Source organism: Orycteropus afer, unplaced genomic scaffold (genome assembly GCF_000298275.1).
Source record: "Orycteropus afer afer isolate SDZICR_OR568_19922 unplaced genomic scaffold, OryAfe1.0 scaffold00301, whole genome shotgun sequence".
NCBI lineage: Eukaryota > Metazoa > Chordata > Mammalia > Tubulidentata > Orycteropodidae > Orycteropus > Orycteropus afer.
In genome coordinates, this window is record NW_006921888.1 from 989,848 (window position 1) to 1,007,598 (window position 17,751).

A 17,751-nucleotide genomic window follows, 5' to 3' on the forward strand; every position below is an offset into this window, starting at 1 on the left:
TGCTCGACATCTCGTATGCCGTCTTCTGCTTAAAAAAAAAAAAAAAAAGATGCTTGGTTTTACATCCATCAGAAAACCAGTTGAAGATGACAGAGTTATGATGCATAGAGCATCTTACCTGAAGGCCTATGGGACCAGGAGGTCCAGGAAAACCTCTTGCACCTTCATCACCTTTTTGTCCAAACATTCCTTGCTGTCCCCTAGGACCTGGCTCACCATCACCTCCCTAAAGAAGAACAAAAAAAAAAAAAAAATTCATCACAAACCAGAGGAATCATTTATGATACAAGTCTTTATAAAAATCTAGCCATTTCTAATGGAACTATTTGAGAAAAGTAAGAAGTACATTCAATTATTTTCTCCAGATAGACCAATGTTTGATTTGCTTACATTCCTTACTGTTGATGTAAGACTAACTTTGATTTTATCATATATACCAAGTGAAGTAAAAACTATCTGATTAGGAAATAATAATATTCTGGATTTATTAAATATTAAAGTAAAGCTTAACTGGTTATTATCTATTTTCAAATGAAGTGTGTTTTTTTAATTATTATTTTTTTTAATAAGCATCAGCTTGGTTAAATATTAGATAATTTAAATTTGATTCTATGTTAAGCATACATCTTCTGATTAGTGATATTATACAAATTTAATTTGGAACCTATAATGATTTAGCTTTGCTTAGCAAAGTGGAATACTTACAGCAATCCCAGGGGCACCAACAGGTCCTTGAAGACCTGGGGGACCAGGAGGACCCTGTCAAGAGACAAAAGTCATTCATTTAAAACTGAACCTAAAAGAGACTCAACTACAAAGGTAAAGCATTTTTCTGATACTGTGCCTTTGGAAAATAAAGGATTATTCAGAATTCTTCTGCAATTAGGGCAGCCAATCATTACTTTTTTTTTTTCTCCTTGAGACTCATATTTACATATTGAAAACAGTTTTAAATTGACATTTATTGGAAGTATTTTCATCTGTAATGTTGTGGATATTTAAAAATGGATTTCTGTGTTACTGTAAATCAAGTTGAAGATTCACATTTGAAAAAAATTAAAATATCCTATGTCTTTAATGGGAGCTCTGGTAGCATAGTAGCTAAGACGCCTGCTAACCAGACGGCTGGCGGTTCAAACCCACCAGCCACTCCTCGGAAGGAAGGTTGGGCAATCCTACTTCCGTAGTGATACTGCCTTGGAAACCCAAGGAGGGGTCGCTATGAGTCGGGTTTGACTCGACGGCACATAACAACAACAACAACAACAACAACATGTCTTTAATAGGATATGTAGGAGTAGGAGAGCACATATGAAAAATTACTCTCAACACTATATTTTAAATAACCTCAGGATGCTGGGGATTCTCTATTAATGGTATGTGGTCAAGTATGAAAAGAGGTCTGGGGGTGCTGTTTTTAAAGTATCCAGCTGCTAACTAGAAGGTTGGTGCAGTTCGACTCCACAAGCTGTTTCACGGGAAAAAGATGAGGCATTTGTTTCCATAAATATTTAACCTTAGAAACCTTATGGAGCAGTTCTACTTTGTCCTATAGGGTTACTATGAGTTGGGAGCAACTCGATGGCAGTGGGTGTGTATAGTCAGGTATGAAAATGTAGACTTTCTTCATATGTAAACACATATAAACTCAGTGTTGTATATTAAGTATTAAGTATACCAGAACTTGATTTAAGCAATACATTTTCAATAGGCATTGTGGTTCTTACATGCCTAAATTTTTCTTCTTAATTGTCTGAAGTTTTGACATCGATAACTGATTAGTCACTAAAGAAGATCCAGATTTTAAAGAAAAATGAGTCAATGGACTATATAGTTCTTTATCATAAGTGCTATATGTTAGGGTGTTTTAAAGCAAATGTTTTGAAAGTGCGGTCCATGGACCCTTGTGCTATCTGAGACATTGCCAAGGTTTCCTCTAGAGCAAAATTCCTTTTCATAACAATGCTAAGACATTACTGTTTTGTTCCACTATGTAATGATAATGCCCATAATAATGGGCAAATCGCTGTCACTTCAGCACTCATCATGGAGGTAGGAACAAACTGTAATACTATTGATTATATTACATCAAATTTGATAGGTGGTACTTTTTCTTCATCATAATATATTATAAATTAACATAAAAATCTGCCTCATTTAAAATTTCCTTACTGAAGCATTAAAATTATTAATCTTATTAAATTTTGACCCTGAATGCATGTCTTTTTCACATACATGTGAAAAAATACAAAGTACACATAAAGTACTACTACTACCTACCTGAGTACAATGGTTGTCTCAAACAAAACAAAACAAAAAAAGACTCATTTAAACATACTTAGAGTTGTGAGCTTAACTAGCCACTTTTTCATGAGACATCATTTTTACTTGAAAGAGCAACTGACAGACAAATTGTGATTATTTAGACTCAGGTATTTGGCAGATATTTTAATGAAAACAAATTAAGTAAAACTAAGATTTCAGATAAAAGAATCGATAGCATTTATTGTCACTTTCAATCAAAAATTAGAATTTTGGAACAACTGCATTAACATTATGAGCTTTACAGCTTCCCAAACTTATAGAACCTTCTAATGCTATTGATGTTGTGTAAATATATGTGTCAATTATTTGAAGATCTTACTCAATAAGTCAAAAATTTCCAAATGATCAGTGGAAGATGCTATAAAATTGAGTATAAGGAACAGATATATTCAAAGTGCAAGACAGAACAATGATATTTAACACAATCGCACAAAAAAAGTGCTTTGATTTTGTTTCAGATTCCATATTGCAATTGACTTTCAAGAAAAAGTACCACTTATCATGTTTTGATGTAGAAAAGAATATTACAATTATCTGAAAAGGTTATCAAAATGCTCTTCCCCTTTCCCACTATATATCTGATGTTCCTGGATTTCCTTCATGTATTTCAACCAAAACGAGATGTCATAACCGATTGACTTGAGAAGTCGACATGAGAATCCAGCTGCTATTAACTTAGAGACACAAAAAAGTAAACATTCCCACTCTTCTCCCTAAATACTTTTGTTTTTGGGAAAATATAGCTACATTTCACTGAAAGTGTTATGGACATATAATGGTTGATTTTAAATGAATCAAAAATATTTATAATTTCTTAGTTTTAATTTATATTAGAGAAACTCACATAAAACAAAATTTGTTTGAGTCCTCAATAAATTTAAGGTGTGTACAGAGGTTCTGAAGCAAAGCATGTTGGTGTAAATGAATAGTCATGCGGTCATATTTAATTATAGCTTTTAAAAGGGCAAAAATATTTTGTATAATATGGCTTCTCCTGAGTACATGAGGTATTCCAACTAGACTAATAACATGTACTTATCTTAAAAGAAAATAATTGAACTAAATCTAGAATAATAAATTACTACAATAGAATTTACAAATTTAAAGTAATACTAACTGTAACCCAAATTTTACAGTATGGATCTAGAGCATCAATGTTATCACTATTTACTCGAGGGCAGTGAGTTTGGTTTTGGTTTATATTAAAAAACAAATAAGCAAAGAAAAATCGGGAGCCTATCCTTCATTAAATACTTCAACAATCTGCAAGGATTTCTTTTTTTGATTCTAGATTTTCTTTTTAGTTATACATTTTCAGCTCATAGCACTTTGGTGACTATTCCGTTTGGGACTCTATCAATTCCAATAAAAACTCTCTCCAAGGTTATTCCAATCGTAAAAGCCTCAGAATAATAGCTGGATCATAGGACAGAACTAGAGTTGTCTATTACAATCAAACTGCCAGGGATGATGTATAATTTTTTTTTTTTTTCTAGGTTGAAAGAGAGAAAGAGAGATGAAGGACATTTCTCTGAACTTGCCAATTTATATTCCTCTTGGAAAGAAAATATATACACATTAAAAGAAAGAATGGAAAGGAAAACCCAAATGTCTGTAGATAGTCTACCAAAAGTATAAATTAGTAAGGAAGTGCTGAGGTGAATCTCCTGGTTAGTATAAGTATCTAAGGTTTTGTATCTAAGAAGAAGGAAAATTTTTAAATATATACATCATTTTCAAAGAATGTAAACTGATAAAAAATGAAGAAAAAAGTTATGGAGGCAAGAGTAAGCATGTCTTTGAAATGAGAAATGGAAATTATTATGATAGTTTCATGAATCAATAAGATAAAAATGTAAACCTTTCAAAATTAGACTTTATTAGAGATTTATTAATTCATATAGAAGTAGAACTTAGTAAAGTTGTATGTATATTTTTTCTCATATTCATAGGGAAAAGGAACCTATTTCAGTATATTACTCTTTCACTTGTCATAAAAACACGTGTTGCCAACAAGTCAATTCTGACTCAAAATTAGCCTACAGGACAATGTAGAACTCCTTCTTAGGGTTTCCAAAGCTGTTCTCTTTATAGAAGGAGATAATCAAGTTTTACTCATGCAAAGCAGCTGGTGGATTCAAACCACTGACCTTTTGTTTATTAGCTGTGCAGTTAACCACTGTACTTTACAGGGGTTCCTTTCATTTGTCATGGAAGACTTCAGATACATGAGTTACAAGTGATGATATACTAAAATCGTACTAGTCTCTTCAACTTCATTCAATCCCAGAAGTAGAAAAACCCCTAAAATTATACAGAATTGTGTTGTTGTTGTTGTTGTTATGTGCCGTCGAGTCAGCCCCGACTCATAGCGACCCCTCCTTGGGTTTCCGAGGCAGTATCACTACAGAAGTAGGATTGCCCAAATTGTGTAGCCACATAAATTATACAGTATTCCTATTATCTTTGGATAAGTAAATAAGAAGTACTATGGAAAAGTAATCATGATAAATAGTAAAAAGTATTAAATGAATAATGTTTCTTCAAGAGAAGAGGAAACTCACATTTTCTCCTTTGTCACCTTTGCTGCCTTTTTGTCCTGGCTCACCAATTTCACCCTGAAATTGAAATATTTGAGTTAAAGTTTATCACTAATACACCATACTTGTCATTGCATTTTCATCATTATCATGAAGGTATATGATTTTACTTTTAGTGTAAAAAACTGCTAGTGTTTAATGTCATTGCTTACAATATCATTGTTTAGAAACCCAGGGTCACTCTGCTTTCTATTTTCTCAAATTGACAACTCTATAGACAAACCCAAGGCAATGAAACCTGAAGAACACTTCTACTGGATTTTTAATAAAGAAAATCAATTTTGGCTCAAATATCACCACTATAAACTGATTGTAAGAAAAGTACAATGATTTATACAGAAATCAAATTACATATCAATCAACAACAGTTTTATACTTTTCTCGAACTCTCCAGAGCTAAAATGATGCATGTTACCAGAGTACTAGTCCATAAAAATGTTGTATATTACTTTACAATAATATTTAAAAATAAATTGAATTCAAACACTAAAGAAACAGAGCCATATATTCACAATAAAGACCTACAAGTCTTATATTATAGTACAAGATAGAGAACATCATTAGTATAAGTATATCGCTCCTTCTCAAATCTTTCTCTGCAAAATTCAAGATATAAAGACTAAGTATGTATAAGTGACAGATGCTTTTCATTTTATGTTTATTTCAGAAACAATATATTTTGAAAAATAAGTAACCAAACTGACATCTACTTTTATTGTTTTTTTACTCCATTTTTCTCTTTACATATCACATACTACTTCATGGAATAGACACTAATTCTCAGCTTCTAATAAAAAACTTGTGAACAAATGCAAAGAGTATGAAATGTTGAAAAGGCATACTTTAAGCTGTCACTTAATCTGAAAATAAATGATTAAATTCAGAATTGTTAGAAGAAAAAAAAAAAAAAAAGATTTGTCTGAATGTATAACATGAATGAAAACACCAACCTTATCTCCGTCCTCTCCAGGGGAGCCAGCGGGACCAGCAGGCCCAGGAAGACCTACAGGTCCTTGCACTCCATCTCGCCCTGCGGGGCCTTGGGGACCTTTTTCTCCCTGTATTCAAAATCCAACAGATCATTAATTTCTTGTAAGAAACCTATAAATTAGTCATTTGTTAAAATTTTTTAGTGCAGCTACAATATTCCTGTATTCATACACTGGCTTACATGTTCACCAAGGAAATTGTTTAGTATTTCTAAAAAAAGAAAAAAATTGAAGCAGGAAATGACTACACAAATAATTCCTATATTCTCTATAGTCAGTATTTCACAACTTTTGCAAAAGACAGTATTCGTGAATGCACTCAGTGGTTCTTTTATCCTCTCATTCAATCTGGGAATCTATAAGTCCTTGAGTCCTTCATTTGCATTACCCTTCACTCCACCTCACCACCTCATCTCCTTTTCAATGACTGATTTTCATTTCTCTCTGAATTTTCTCTTCAACATCCTCATTTTTTTTTTATTGTAATTGGCCTAGATTTTATTGTTGTCTGAAACCTTTCTCAGAACCACAATGCAACTTACTGTGCTTACACTGCTTATACTTGTGATTTTATTTGTTTATTTATGCTTTAGGTGCAAGTTTACAGACTAGAGTTTGTTTTATATTCAATATTGCGTGTACATTTAGTTTCACTCCCTGTTTACCATCTCCAGCCCAGTCTCCTCCCCTCCCTGCCCAGTAACGTTCCCCATCCCATGCCCCTCATAGTTATGCACTCCTGTGTGTCCTGCATTTCCTCCATGTGAATGTTGCCCCTCTGGTGCCCATGGTCAATTGCGCCAAGGGATGCATTTCCATAGAGCACGTGGGTGTATCACCCTGGGTTGAGTAGTCTGCATGTACATCTTGTTTACTGTTGGGCTGGGAGCCAGCCCCTGGGAGTGAGTTTTATTCCAAACCCAGAATGCATCTGAGGGCCACAGCATTGGGGGTCTCACTCAATCCATCCGACCAGTAATTCTGGTCATCATTGAGTTTTTGGATTTTGTTCCACATTTTCCCTCCCACTCTATCCAGGATCTCCAGATTTGATCCTTTCCTGAGTGGTTGGCATTGGTAGCCAGGCACCATCAAGTTCTTCTGGTCTCAAGGGTCATTGTGTCCTAGAGCTGTTTTTTTTATTGTGTTTTTTTTGAGGTTTTTTTTTGCACTCTTCTTTGCTTCCTATGATAGGAGACCATTAGCTTCAGCTTAGATGGCTGCTTAAAAGCTTTAAGACCCCAGTTGCTCTCACCAATGTAAGATAAGGAACAAGACTTTTATGTATTTTGTTGTGCCAATTGAGTCTGGTGTCCCCTCGTACTATAGTCCTGAGTCAGTAGATCCATTGGATCTCTCTCCCACAATGCATGCCTATCTGTGAGGGATTACTGTATGTCTCTGTTCTGTTGGAGTGAAGGTATTTTGCTCATACTCATTTAATTTTATCTCCATCATTTCTTCCAAAATAATAGTATGCTTTGTCTGAACAGCTAAAATAACCATCTGCCTTTTCCACATTTATTCTTATCTCTTTCCAATCTATTCCTCATACCAAAACTAGAGGGCTGATCAGATCATATTACCACCATTTTTAGGTCAATGTACCTGTTTACTTTTACTACTAAACTGAAGACCATGTTGTTACTGTGGCCTATCAAGATCCGGCTTCTGCCACCTGCCCAGCCATATTTAGGCTTCCTCACTTTGCTGTCTACAATCCAACTCTGTAGACTGGTTTTCCTCAGTCCCATAAACTGCATATTATGCCACTTCTGGTCATATGGCCTGATCATATGTTGTCCCTTCGGAATGGAATGCTTCCATGAGGAATTTTCATCTAGTTAATTCCTCTCTTTACCCTTTATATGTTAACATCCATGTCCTTTTCCAGTTAAGCCCCTTTCTAGCTCAATTTCCTCTATCATAAACTGATGTTATATTTTCTTCGTAGCATTAACCAGTGTTTGAATTGGCACATGCATTTGGTGGCCCTTTGATTATTATCACATTGCCACACTAGGCAGTAAACTTTGTGAGGGCAGGAACTATGTCTGTTTTTGTATTCTTTGGCATTCCCAAGGCTTGTGGCCCAGAGTAGCCACTTATGGAACATTTCTTTTGTTATTCAAATAATTAGTCGTAACAAAAATATCTATAAAACAAAGTATGCTTATTGACTCTGATTTATTACTTGTTGGTTTAATATGATCTTTTTCAAAAGTGTTTTATAATTATTATATTAACACACCCTTTATGTCATCATGGAGATCTTTTATGTCCTTTAAATTAAATATCTTGATATTTCAAACTTGTCTATACTCATAAAATTTGTGGTGATATTCATAGTGAAGTTTACTACTTTAACACAAAAGGTGACACAGATATTTCCTCTTCACAGCATAAATTGTCTTGCTAGCTTTAACCCAAGAGTTGACTCTTCTGTACAAGGGTATTTGTAAATAAGGCAAATATAGGAGCTCTGGTGGCGTAGTTCCTAAGGCATCTGACTGCTAACCAGAAGGCTGGTGGTTCAAACACACCAGCCATTCCTCGGAAGGAGGACTGGGCAATCTACTTCTGCAGAGATATTGCCTTGGAAATCCAAGAAGGGCTCACTTTGGGACTGACTAAATGGCAGTGACTTTGGTTTGTTTTTTTGGGGGGGGCCTTCATTATAGTACACATGAGTTCCAGCCAGGAATCACTTGTCATTTATTTCTTTGGACTTTTATCCTCTTATGCAATCTGAGAATTGTATGAATCAGATTGTTCTTGCAGAGGCAGGAAAAATCCTTCAACTTCTCTATGCTAGTATAAATTTAGATTTTCCATTTATGACTTGCAAGATGATATAACCCTTCCTCCATTATGTTTCTCTTGGCTCACAACCTACATGATACTACTGAAAATAACCCTTCTCTACATAAGCAGTCAGTCTTTATGCCACCACTTCTACCTATCTATTTACATAAATAACTAAATCTTCCCCTAAAACCCATTGCACTTGAGTTGATTCCACTCATAGCAACCCTATAGGACAGAGTAGTGCTGCTCCATAGGGTTTCCAAGACTATAAGTCTTTATGAAAGCAGACTACCACATCTTTCTTACATAGAGCAACAGAAGGATTTGAACTGCTGACCTTTCAGTTATCAGCCAAGTGTTTTAACTAACCATTATTCCATCAGGGCTCATTAACTAAACTTTATCTTAGAAAACATTAGAAACACATTCCTACTGGACATGGTGCAGTCTTTTATTTAGATTATACCTACATACTCAATTTTTACTACAATTCAGAGAATCGATCCATTCTACTCAAATGTTAATTTATGCTTTTATTTTATTGCTATTAACTCATCCTGGTTAATATGCAGATAATAATATCTATTACTCATTAAACAATTTTCACCATTCTGCAAAACACTTGAGAAATATAACGAGTTAGCCCTCACAAAATACTGTGGTTATCTTATTTTTAAAGATGAGGAAACAGATTTTCATTTGCTTCATTGAGATGTTAAATAACTTAGTCAAACCCATGACGTAAATAAATGATAAAACTGTGTTTCTAAGTCAGGTAGACTGGCTTCTAGTCAGCAACTTTAGTCTACTCTGAATCTCTTACCTTCCTCAATATTCACTGATTCTCTTACTACTACTTGTGATATATTATTGTCGTTGTGTGCCGTTGAGTCAGACCCGACTCATAGCGACTCCTCCATAGGTAAACATATACATAATACAAAAATCATTAATAATGAGTAATAAGGAGCAATGTAGTCTACCCTAATGGTGCTGTCACCTGCTGCCTCACTCATAGCTCCATGGCTTATTTGAGGTGATCTGCCTCTATCAACTCTACTCCTTTATTGTCCACTTTCTCTTTGAACTCACTGTAATTACTGTAAAGTAACAAATCCCTGACAGCCAAATGACAATTTCATTTTTCATCTTTTGATATACTTGATCTTTTGCTACATTCAACAAAGGAGATTTTTTTCTCTCTTGGGCTGTGTGATGATGTCGCCCTGAACATGGTTATATTACTCATGGCTTGGGCATATACTCTCTCTCTCTCTTACTGGATACTTTCAAACTTTCCATGCATTATTCTCCTTAAAGGGTAAATCAAGACCTTGGCTGTCTTCCTTCAACCTTATACCACATACGGACCCAAAAACAATCTGTCACATACCACAATTATTCAAATGAATCCTAGATTTAAAATCTCAATGCTGTTCATTCTCTCTGGATTACATACACACATGCTTGAAATTATAAATAATTTTTTTGAGTTTATGCTCTTTCATACCTCAACTCCTATTGCCGAATCCATTTCTGGTTGGCATCTTATTTTCATTATGTATTGAATCTAGTATTATTTTCTTTCCATTTCTGCAACTGCTTCCAACATAGATGGATTTCTAACCTAGCTTCCTATTTGTAATTCTTGCCTTAAGTATTTCCTCAGCACAGTTAATAGTTTTCTTTAAAGGTCATTCTCCCCAACAGAATATTTCTATTATTATGAGGAGTGGAGCAGTACCATTCTCCTTATCTATTATGTAACCACCACTCACACATCTGATTGATGTAATGTGGAAATGCTAATTGGGCCATAGTTATTACTCACTTTAGGTCATATAGACATTTATGACTGCAGTGGTGGTTCAGTGGTAGAATTATCACCTTGTATGGGGGAGATCCAGATTCGATTCCAGACCAATGCACCTCAAAGGCAGTAATCACATATCTGGCACTGTAGGTTTGCATATTGGTATGAAGGTGGCATATTGCCTAAGGCATCTGACTGCTAGCCAGAAGGCTGGGAACTCCCAGCCACATCTCAGAAGGAAGATTGGGCAATCTACTTCTGCAGAGATACCACCTTGGAAACCCAAGGAGGGGTCGCTATGAGTCAAATCGACTCAACAGCAGTGAGTTTAGTTCTTTGGGTTTTTTTTGTTTTGTTTTGTTTTTATGATGCTGAAAAGATTTCAGCAGAGCTTCCTAAGTAAGATGGACTAAGAATAAAGGTCTGGTGATCTACTCCCAAAAATCTGCCAAAGAAAATGCCATGGATGAAAACAGTTCAATTTGCTACTGATCATGGGGATGGTACAGAACCAAGCAGTTTAGCTCTTGTGCTTGGGGTCACCATGAGTTGCAGGCTAACTCCAGGGCAGCCAATTATGACCACTATGGCTCCTGTGTTCCACTTTGTCCCTTCCAAGGAGGTGAGTGAGTGGTCAAGAGAACCAAAGACTTGCCTCCCACAGGCTTCATTTCTTCTTTCTTTTCTTCATGCAATCCTAAATTTGCTGATAATTGCATAACATTTTTATAACATAATTTTTATATATAATTTCTCACAGCAGTTAGGATTTAAATTTTAGATTTGGGTTCAGAAAAAGATAAAAGGCTATGTTTAACATTTTAGCAGATATTTCAATCAATTTTGTAAGACTCTGCATGAATCCCTATGGGTAATTTTATGTGCCAGTAGTTTAGGTGAACAATCAGTCTGGTCGTTCCATGATTTAATGTAATGTAATGCCTTGGTGGTGAAGTAGTTAAGTGTTAGGTGAAAGGCTGATGGTTCAAATCCACCTGCTGCTTTGCTTGCAAATGATGTAGCAGTTGGTTTTCATAAAGATTTACAACCTTGGAAAGGGGCAGTTCTATTCTGTCTTAGAAGGTTGTGATAAGTCAGAATCAACTCTGTGGCAATGAGTTTGGTTTGGTTTATATAATTCTTACCATAATGTAATTTAAGGTGATGTAATCAATCAATCAATTAAAAAGGAGTTTCCTTAGGATGTGTTTCCTCCAGACTATAAATAAATATTTTAGCAGAACTCTGTTTCCTTTTACACACTCCATTACTTTTTTTTTTTTTTTGGTTGCCGGACCTACATATCTTGAAATACAAGTCTACAGGAGTCACAAGTTTATTGCTTGCCCTATGGAATTTGGTTTTGCCAGTCCCCACAATTGCATGAGCTAATTCTTTCAAGTAAGACAATCTCTATTTTTCTGCTTTCTAATTGATTCCCTTTCTGTAAAGAACATAAGACAGGCATATTCACTCAGCATTTTTATTTCCATTTTATGCTATCATACCTAGTAGACATCTTCTTAAAAGAAAACTGCCTAATACAGTGTCTAGCACTAAGTTAGTTTTAGTAATTATTTGTTGAATGAAAGAAAAATTGAATGAACAACCTGGGGGTGGGGTATTAATGAGGAAGAAGGAGTAAAAAGGGTATCCACTTTTCCCTTCCAAAGCTATAATGCATCACCAACAAAATCCTATACCTTAAAGAATCTTCCATCAATAATTTCTCAACAAAGTTCATTTCTTATAATCACTTTCAATGCTTTTCCACATTCTCCATTTTTAGTGCTTTGCTCCTTCATAGAGCCAAGGTATCTACCCACCTGAAAACTCATCAATACATTATCTTCACCTAACTCTTAAATTCTCTAATTAGTATAATTTCAATTTTTATAAAAAAATAATGTATACACCATCTCTCTGTATTCATCCTCCATTGTGTGGTATCAAGACATGACTGCCCTGAGTTCTTCAATAAACTTGTCTAAAAGGCCTCTATTTTTTCTTTTTTTCCTTTTCCTTCCTGGATGAGATTTTTTTTTTTTTTTTTTTTTTTGGTTATTTCCTTCTGTTTTTTAAATCCCTTCCTGGTAGCCAGTATACTACAGAGTCATTTGGGCAGATATTTTGTTTCTGAGTTTGGTTGTAAATTGTAAAAATTTTGTGAGGGAAATAAAGACTAAATTTTCCCCCTGGTGCCTTATTTTTAACTACCAGAAAATAATATGTAAAATGCAAATCTACCCCATTTTCAGCAACTGTGTTTGACAAGAAATGTTGTTGTTGTGTGCCGTCAAGTGTGACTCGACTCATGACGATCCTTCCTTGGTTTGAGGCACCAGCCTTCTGGTTAGCAGTTAAGTGCCTTAGGAACTAAGCTACCAGAGCTCCTTGACAAGAAATAGATTGCTTTAAATTTTTTGCATATTAAAGGTGCTTTGTCTGTCACTTTAACATTCTATCTGCCAGTGGCATTGATGCATTCAAACATTCTAACTGATTTCTGACAGGTAATAGACAATAGAAAACATTTTTTTTTTTTAATTTAGAAACACTTGAATACTTGCATAAACAAAATGAGAGAAAATTCCTGGAGAATGAGAGCAATTGATTCTCTGGATGAAACAGAAATCTTAATGATACCGAAGTATTTTGGAAATTACAGGCATAAAAAGATTTTTTTTTTTCTGTCAAGACTTAAGTGTATATAAAATTATTCAATTTAAACCTTTTGGTGTATTATGGCCAGCAATTCTCATTGACATTTGTTGATGAGTCTGTGTTATAATATTGGATAAAGGAGAGTTGTTTTTGTTTTTTTTTTTAATTAATATGATGAAATTAAAACTAGGAGCAAAAATAGAGAGAAAGTCTTGAGAGATAAAAATAAATCCGATGACTAGAATATTGTCTGTAATTGCATAAATATAAATTTTAAAATCTCATAAGTATAACTTGAAATAATTGGTCAGATTTTTCTCATCTCACACTGGAGATCAAAGCTCAAATTACAGGAAAAGAGTAGTCACTTTCTAAGGGTTTCATTTACAGACTATGGAAATGATTGGAAATGAAGTTGTACTACAATAGAAGTGAAGAGGTCACACTTTTCTAATATAAAGCAGGAAGGTGTAGTTTTAATCAAAACTCCAATTTTGTATTTTAAAAGGAACAAAATCAGAGGCCTTTTACATTGATAATATCCAACTCCCTCACAGGTATTAGGGTTTCATAAAGTGTGGAAAAATGTCATCTCCTTTAATTGAATTTGAAATTTTGTCTATTATGAATATAAAACAAGGTGTGTTTCTATGCCAGGCACACCAGCAGGAGGAATGTAGTGTGGTATGAGGAGCTAATATTCTTTAATGAAAAGTAATAACTTGTGCGGGGTAGCAGTAGAAGATATTCATTCCTTGAAATTACTTACAGGAGCACCTTTCTCTCCAGCTGGACCAGGAGGACCCTGAGGTCCTGGACGCCCTGGCAAACCAATTGGGCCAGCTGTGCCTGCTGATCCACGTTCTCCCGGTGAGCCCTAGTACATGGGAAAAGAAATGTTCTCTTGTTAATGATGGAAAGCGAGATACTGCTTAACAATCACTTATTTAACAGAGGAATCTTACAGTTCAGTGAACAGCGTAAAAGTGACTTTTAGACTATTCTAAGCTCGCAAAGAGGAATAGTTGTATCCACCATTTGGCAGAATAGTTTTAAGTATCAATATTAAGCAGGTATTGATATTTGGAAATATTGATAAGGGAAAATATTTAAAGCGTATATAAATATTTTCTGATGACATATTTTTTCATTTAAGTGTTCACAATTTTTCAAAATGCTTTTTAAATACATATCTCCAATAAATACTTTCCTTACAATTTTACAATATTTTTCCTCTTACTAGTATTTCCTAACCTCTCAATATCTGCTTGAATATTGGGGCTACAAATTGAATCTGTCAAATAGTGGGAACAGCTGTTCCTCTTTGATTCTATATCCTGTGCTTTCTCTAGAAAAGCACTTACTTCTCTCTTCTGAGGAGAGCAATGACTCCTAGTGCCTCTTAACTTGGAATTTCTTTAAATGCACTACCAAGTTAATTTTATTGAAATACTCTTTCAATAAAAAAATATTACAAATAAATTTACCATTAAATTCCCTAAATTTTTTTCTGTGTAAGATCACAAACTGCATAGACTACTTTTTTTAGTTGGCCAGGTTTCTAAATGTTGAAATAATGGAAATAAATGGAGGAGATATGAAATTGATATTATAAAGGATAATATAATAATCACATAAGAAAAAGTGATTTGGTCCCTCATTTTCCTTTTTAGGACTAACTAAACCACTGTTTTAGCTTTTTCTTAACATCTTAAACTAAAAGACAGAAATAATTTAGAGAAACTTTATCAAAATTATGAGTAAGAAAAATAGTGAAATTTGAACTTGACGTAAAAAAAAAATGATGTTTTGGGGGTATAATTAGATGTTTAAAATCAAATTTATGAAATGTTATTTGTATTACTTTGTAATTATTTAAAGGATTGTGTGAATATTAAACTTTTATGAGTTGAATATTCCAAATTCTGAAGGGGATGCTATTGTTATAAGCGGGAACTACAGTTTGTGCTTTTTGAATAATAAATACTTACCCTTCTATCAACATATCTTCTTTATGATTTAGTGTTATTAAAATATTATTTGAAAAAGAGCCAAACACTAGTTGTATAACTGTTAGCCAGATGGCCAACTTCTGTTCAGTGAGTTAAGAGAACAGTGCAAGAAAAAAAAAAAAAAAGAACAATAAGAGTAAAGTTCTCTCAATGGTTTATACTTAAGAAATGTCCTAAAAAATGAAAGGAATGTGATGATTTGACGATGTTCAACAGAAGATAATATGCAATGTGATGAGAGTTATTCCATTTTATTCAGGTTCACATTTACATTAACATCCCTAAATAGAAATCATCACATACCTGAAAAGCAAAGTTATCAAGCACCAATGGGCATACAAGGAGACTATACTACATTCTTTTAACATTTCACTTGTAAACCTCAGAAAAACATTACTGCTCATTACTGCTATCAAATCAGAAATGAGTGTTCAACATTTGTGCTGAGCTATTTTATTTGTAGTTAGCTATACAAGAAGAGATGCAATTATGATCTCTCAGGCCATGATAACTTTCCTTAATTTCTTTTTTAAATTTAAACCCTAAATGTTTTAACATGGCCCAAAGAAAATACTACAGTAGAGTATGTTAGGTTGACAGCCATGAAACTGGAAGAAAAGGGAAAGAATCTCAAGAAAAGGAGAGTTTACATAGAGAGAGCTTATAATTTTGCAAGTATTGAGCCTACTATTTAACAATTACTGTGCAAAGTGTTTGGATAGTATGTATTTTAATTCCTGGATCATTTGATGTTTTTCTGATAAAGGCCTTAAGGTGCAGAGTTTAGTTGGTGTGGCCTGATTTACTACAATTTTTGTTTGTTTGTTTGATTTTATTTTTTTCCACCAATACTAAATCCTTCATAAATAGTGAGAAATTTTCATATGACTTCTACCCACATAATTCATACAGATTGTGTAGTTGATGATCTTGATGGTGTTTAGTGCCATTGAGTCAGCTCTGACTCATAGTGACCCTATGAACAGCAAACAAAATACTGCCCAGCCATGTGCCATCACATTGTAGCCACTGTGTCAATCCATCTTGTTGAGGATCTTCCTCTTTTTCACTGACTCTCAACTTTACCAAGCATAATGTCCTTCTGCATGGAATGGTCCCTTCTTACATTACCAAGGTAGGTGAGAGGAAGTCTACCCTTTCTCGTTTCCAAGGAGCATTTGGGCTGCACTTCCTTGAGGACAGATTTGTTCATTCTTCTGGCAGTCCATGATACTTTCATGTTCTTCATCAACACTGCAACTCAAAAACATCATCCCTCTTTGGTCTTCCTTATTCATTGTCCAGCTTTAACATGAATGTACGGCTTAAGTTAGGCACACCTTAGTCTTCAAAGAGACATTGTTGCTCTTCTATATTTACAGCTTTTGCAGTAGACTTTCCCAATGCAATATGTTTGATTTCTTGACTGTTCCATTGGTGTTGGCTGTGGATCCAAGTAACATGAAATCATTGACAACTTCAATCTTTTCTCCATTTATCATGATGCTACTCATTGGTCCAGTTGTGAGGATCTTCATTTTCTTTATGTTGAGGTGTAATCCATACAGCAGATGGTAGTCTTTAATCTTCATCACTAAACGCTTCAAGTCATCTTTACTTTCTGTAAGCAAGGATGTGTCATCTGCATATCACAGGTGTTTAATGAGTTTTCCTGCAAACCTGATGCCACATTCTTCTTCATTAGTCCAGTTTCTCAGATTATTTGCTTAGCATAAAGATTGAATAAGTAGAGTAAAAGGATACAACGCTGACACACACCCTTCCTGATATTAAACTATGAAGTATTCTCTGTGCTGTTCAAATGGCAACCTCCTGGTCTATGTACAGGTCCCTCATGAGCACAATTAAGTGTTCTGGAATTCCCATTCTTCTCAATGTTATCGATAATTTGTTATGATCTACACAGTCAAATGTTTTTCCATAGTCAATACAACACAAGTCAATATCTTTCTGGTGTCCTTTGCTTTCAGCCAAGGTCCATCTGATATGAACAATGATATCCCTCATTCCACTTCCTCTTCCAAATCCAGCTTGCATTTTTGGAAGTTCCCTGTCAATATACTGCTGCAAACATTTTTTAATTATCTTCAGGAAAATTTTACTTGCATATGATGTTAATAATATTGTCCAATAATCTCCACATTCTGTGGGATCACCGTTCTTTAGAATTGGTACAAATGTGGATCTTTTCCAGTCAGTTGGCCAGGTACCTGTCTTCCAAATTTCTTGCCATAAGAGCAAGTACCTCCAGTGTGGCATTCATTTGTTAAAACATCTCAATGACTATTCCTTCTTTTTCTGGAACCTTATTTTTCACCAATTCCTTCAATGCATGTCAACTTCTTCCTTCCGTACCATTGGTCTTTGATCATATGCCACCTCCTGAAATGGATGAACATTGACAAACTCTTTTTTGTACAGTGACTCTATGTATTATTCCTTCCATCTTCTTTTGATGTTTCCTTCATCGTTCAATATTTTGTCCATAGAATCTTTCAAGATTGCAACTCAAGGCTTGA

General features: G+C 34.5%; 1 protein-coding gene across 1 annotated transcript in view; it reads right to left on the bottom strand.

Moving 5' to 3' along the window:
- Positions 1 to 17,751, bottom strand: part of COL11A1 (collagen type XI alpha 1 chain) — a 316,494-nt gene that overhangs the window by 66,868 nt on the left and 231,875 nt on the right. The window contains exons 42-46 of the mRNA XM_007951592.2: positions 13,969 to 14,076; positions 5,876 to 5,983; positions 4,890 to 4,943; positions 706 to 759; positions 119 to 226 (exon numbers count right to left, since the gene is read on the bottom strand). Coding sequence (XP_007949783.1) covers positions 119 to 226; positions 706 to 759; positions 4,890 to 4,943; positions 5,876 to 5,983; positions 13,969 to 14,076 — 432 coding nt within the window. The remainder of the gene's footprint in view (positions 1 to 118; positions 227 to 705; positions 760 to 4,889; positions 4,944 to 5,875; positions 5,984 to 13,968; positions 14,077 to 17,751) is intronic.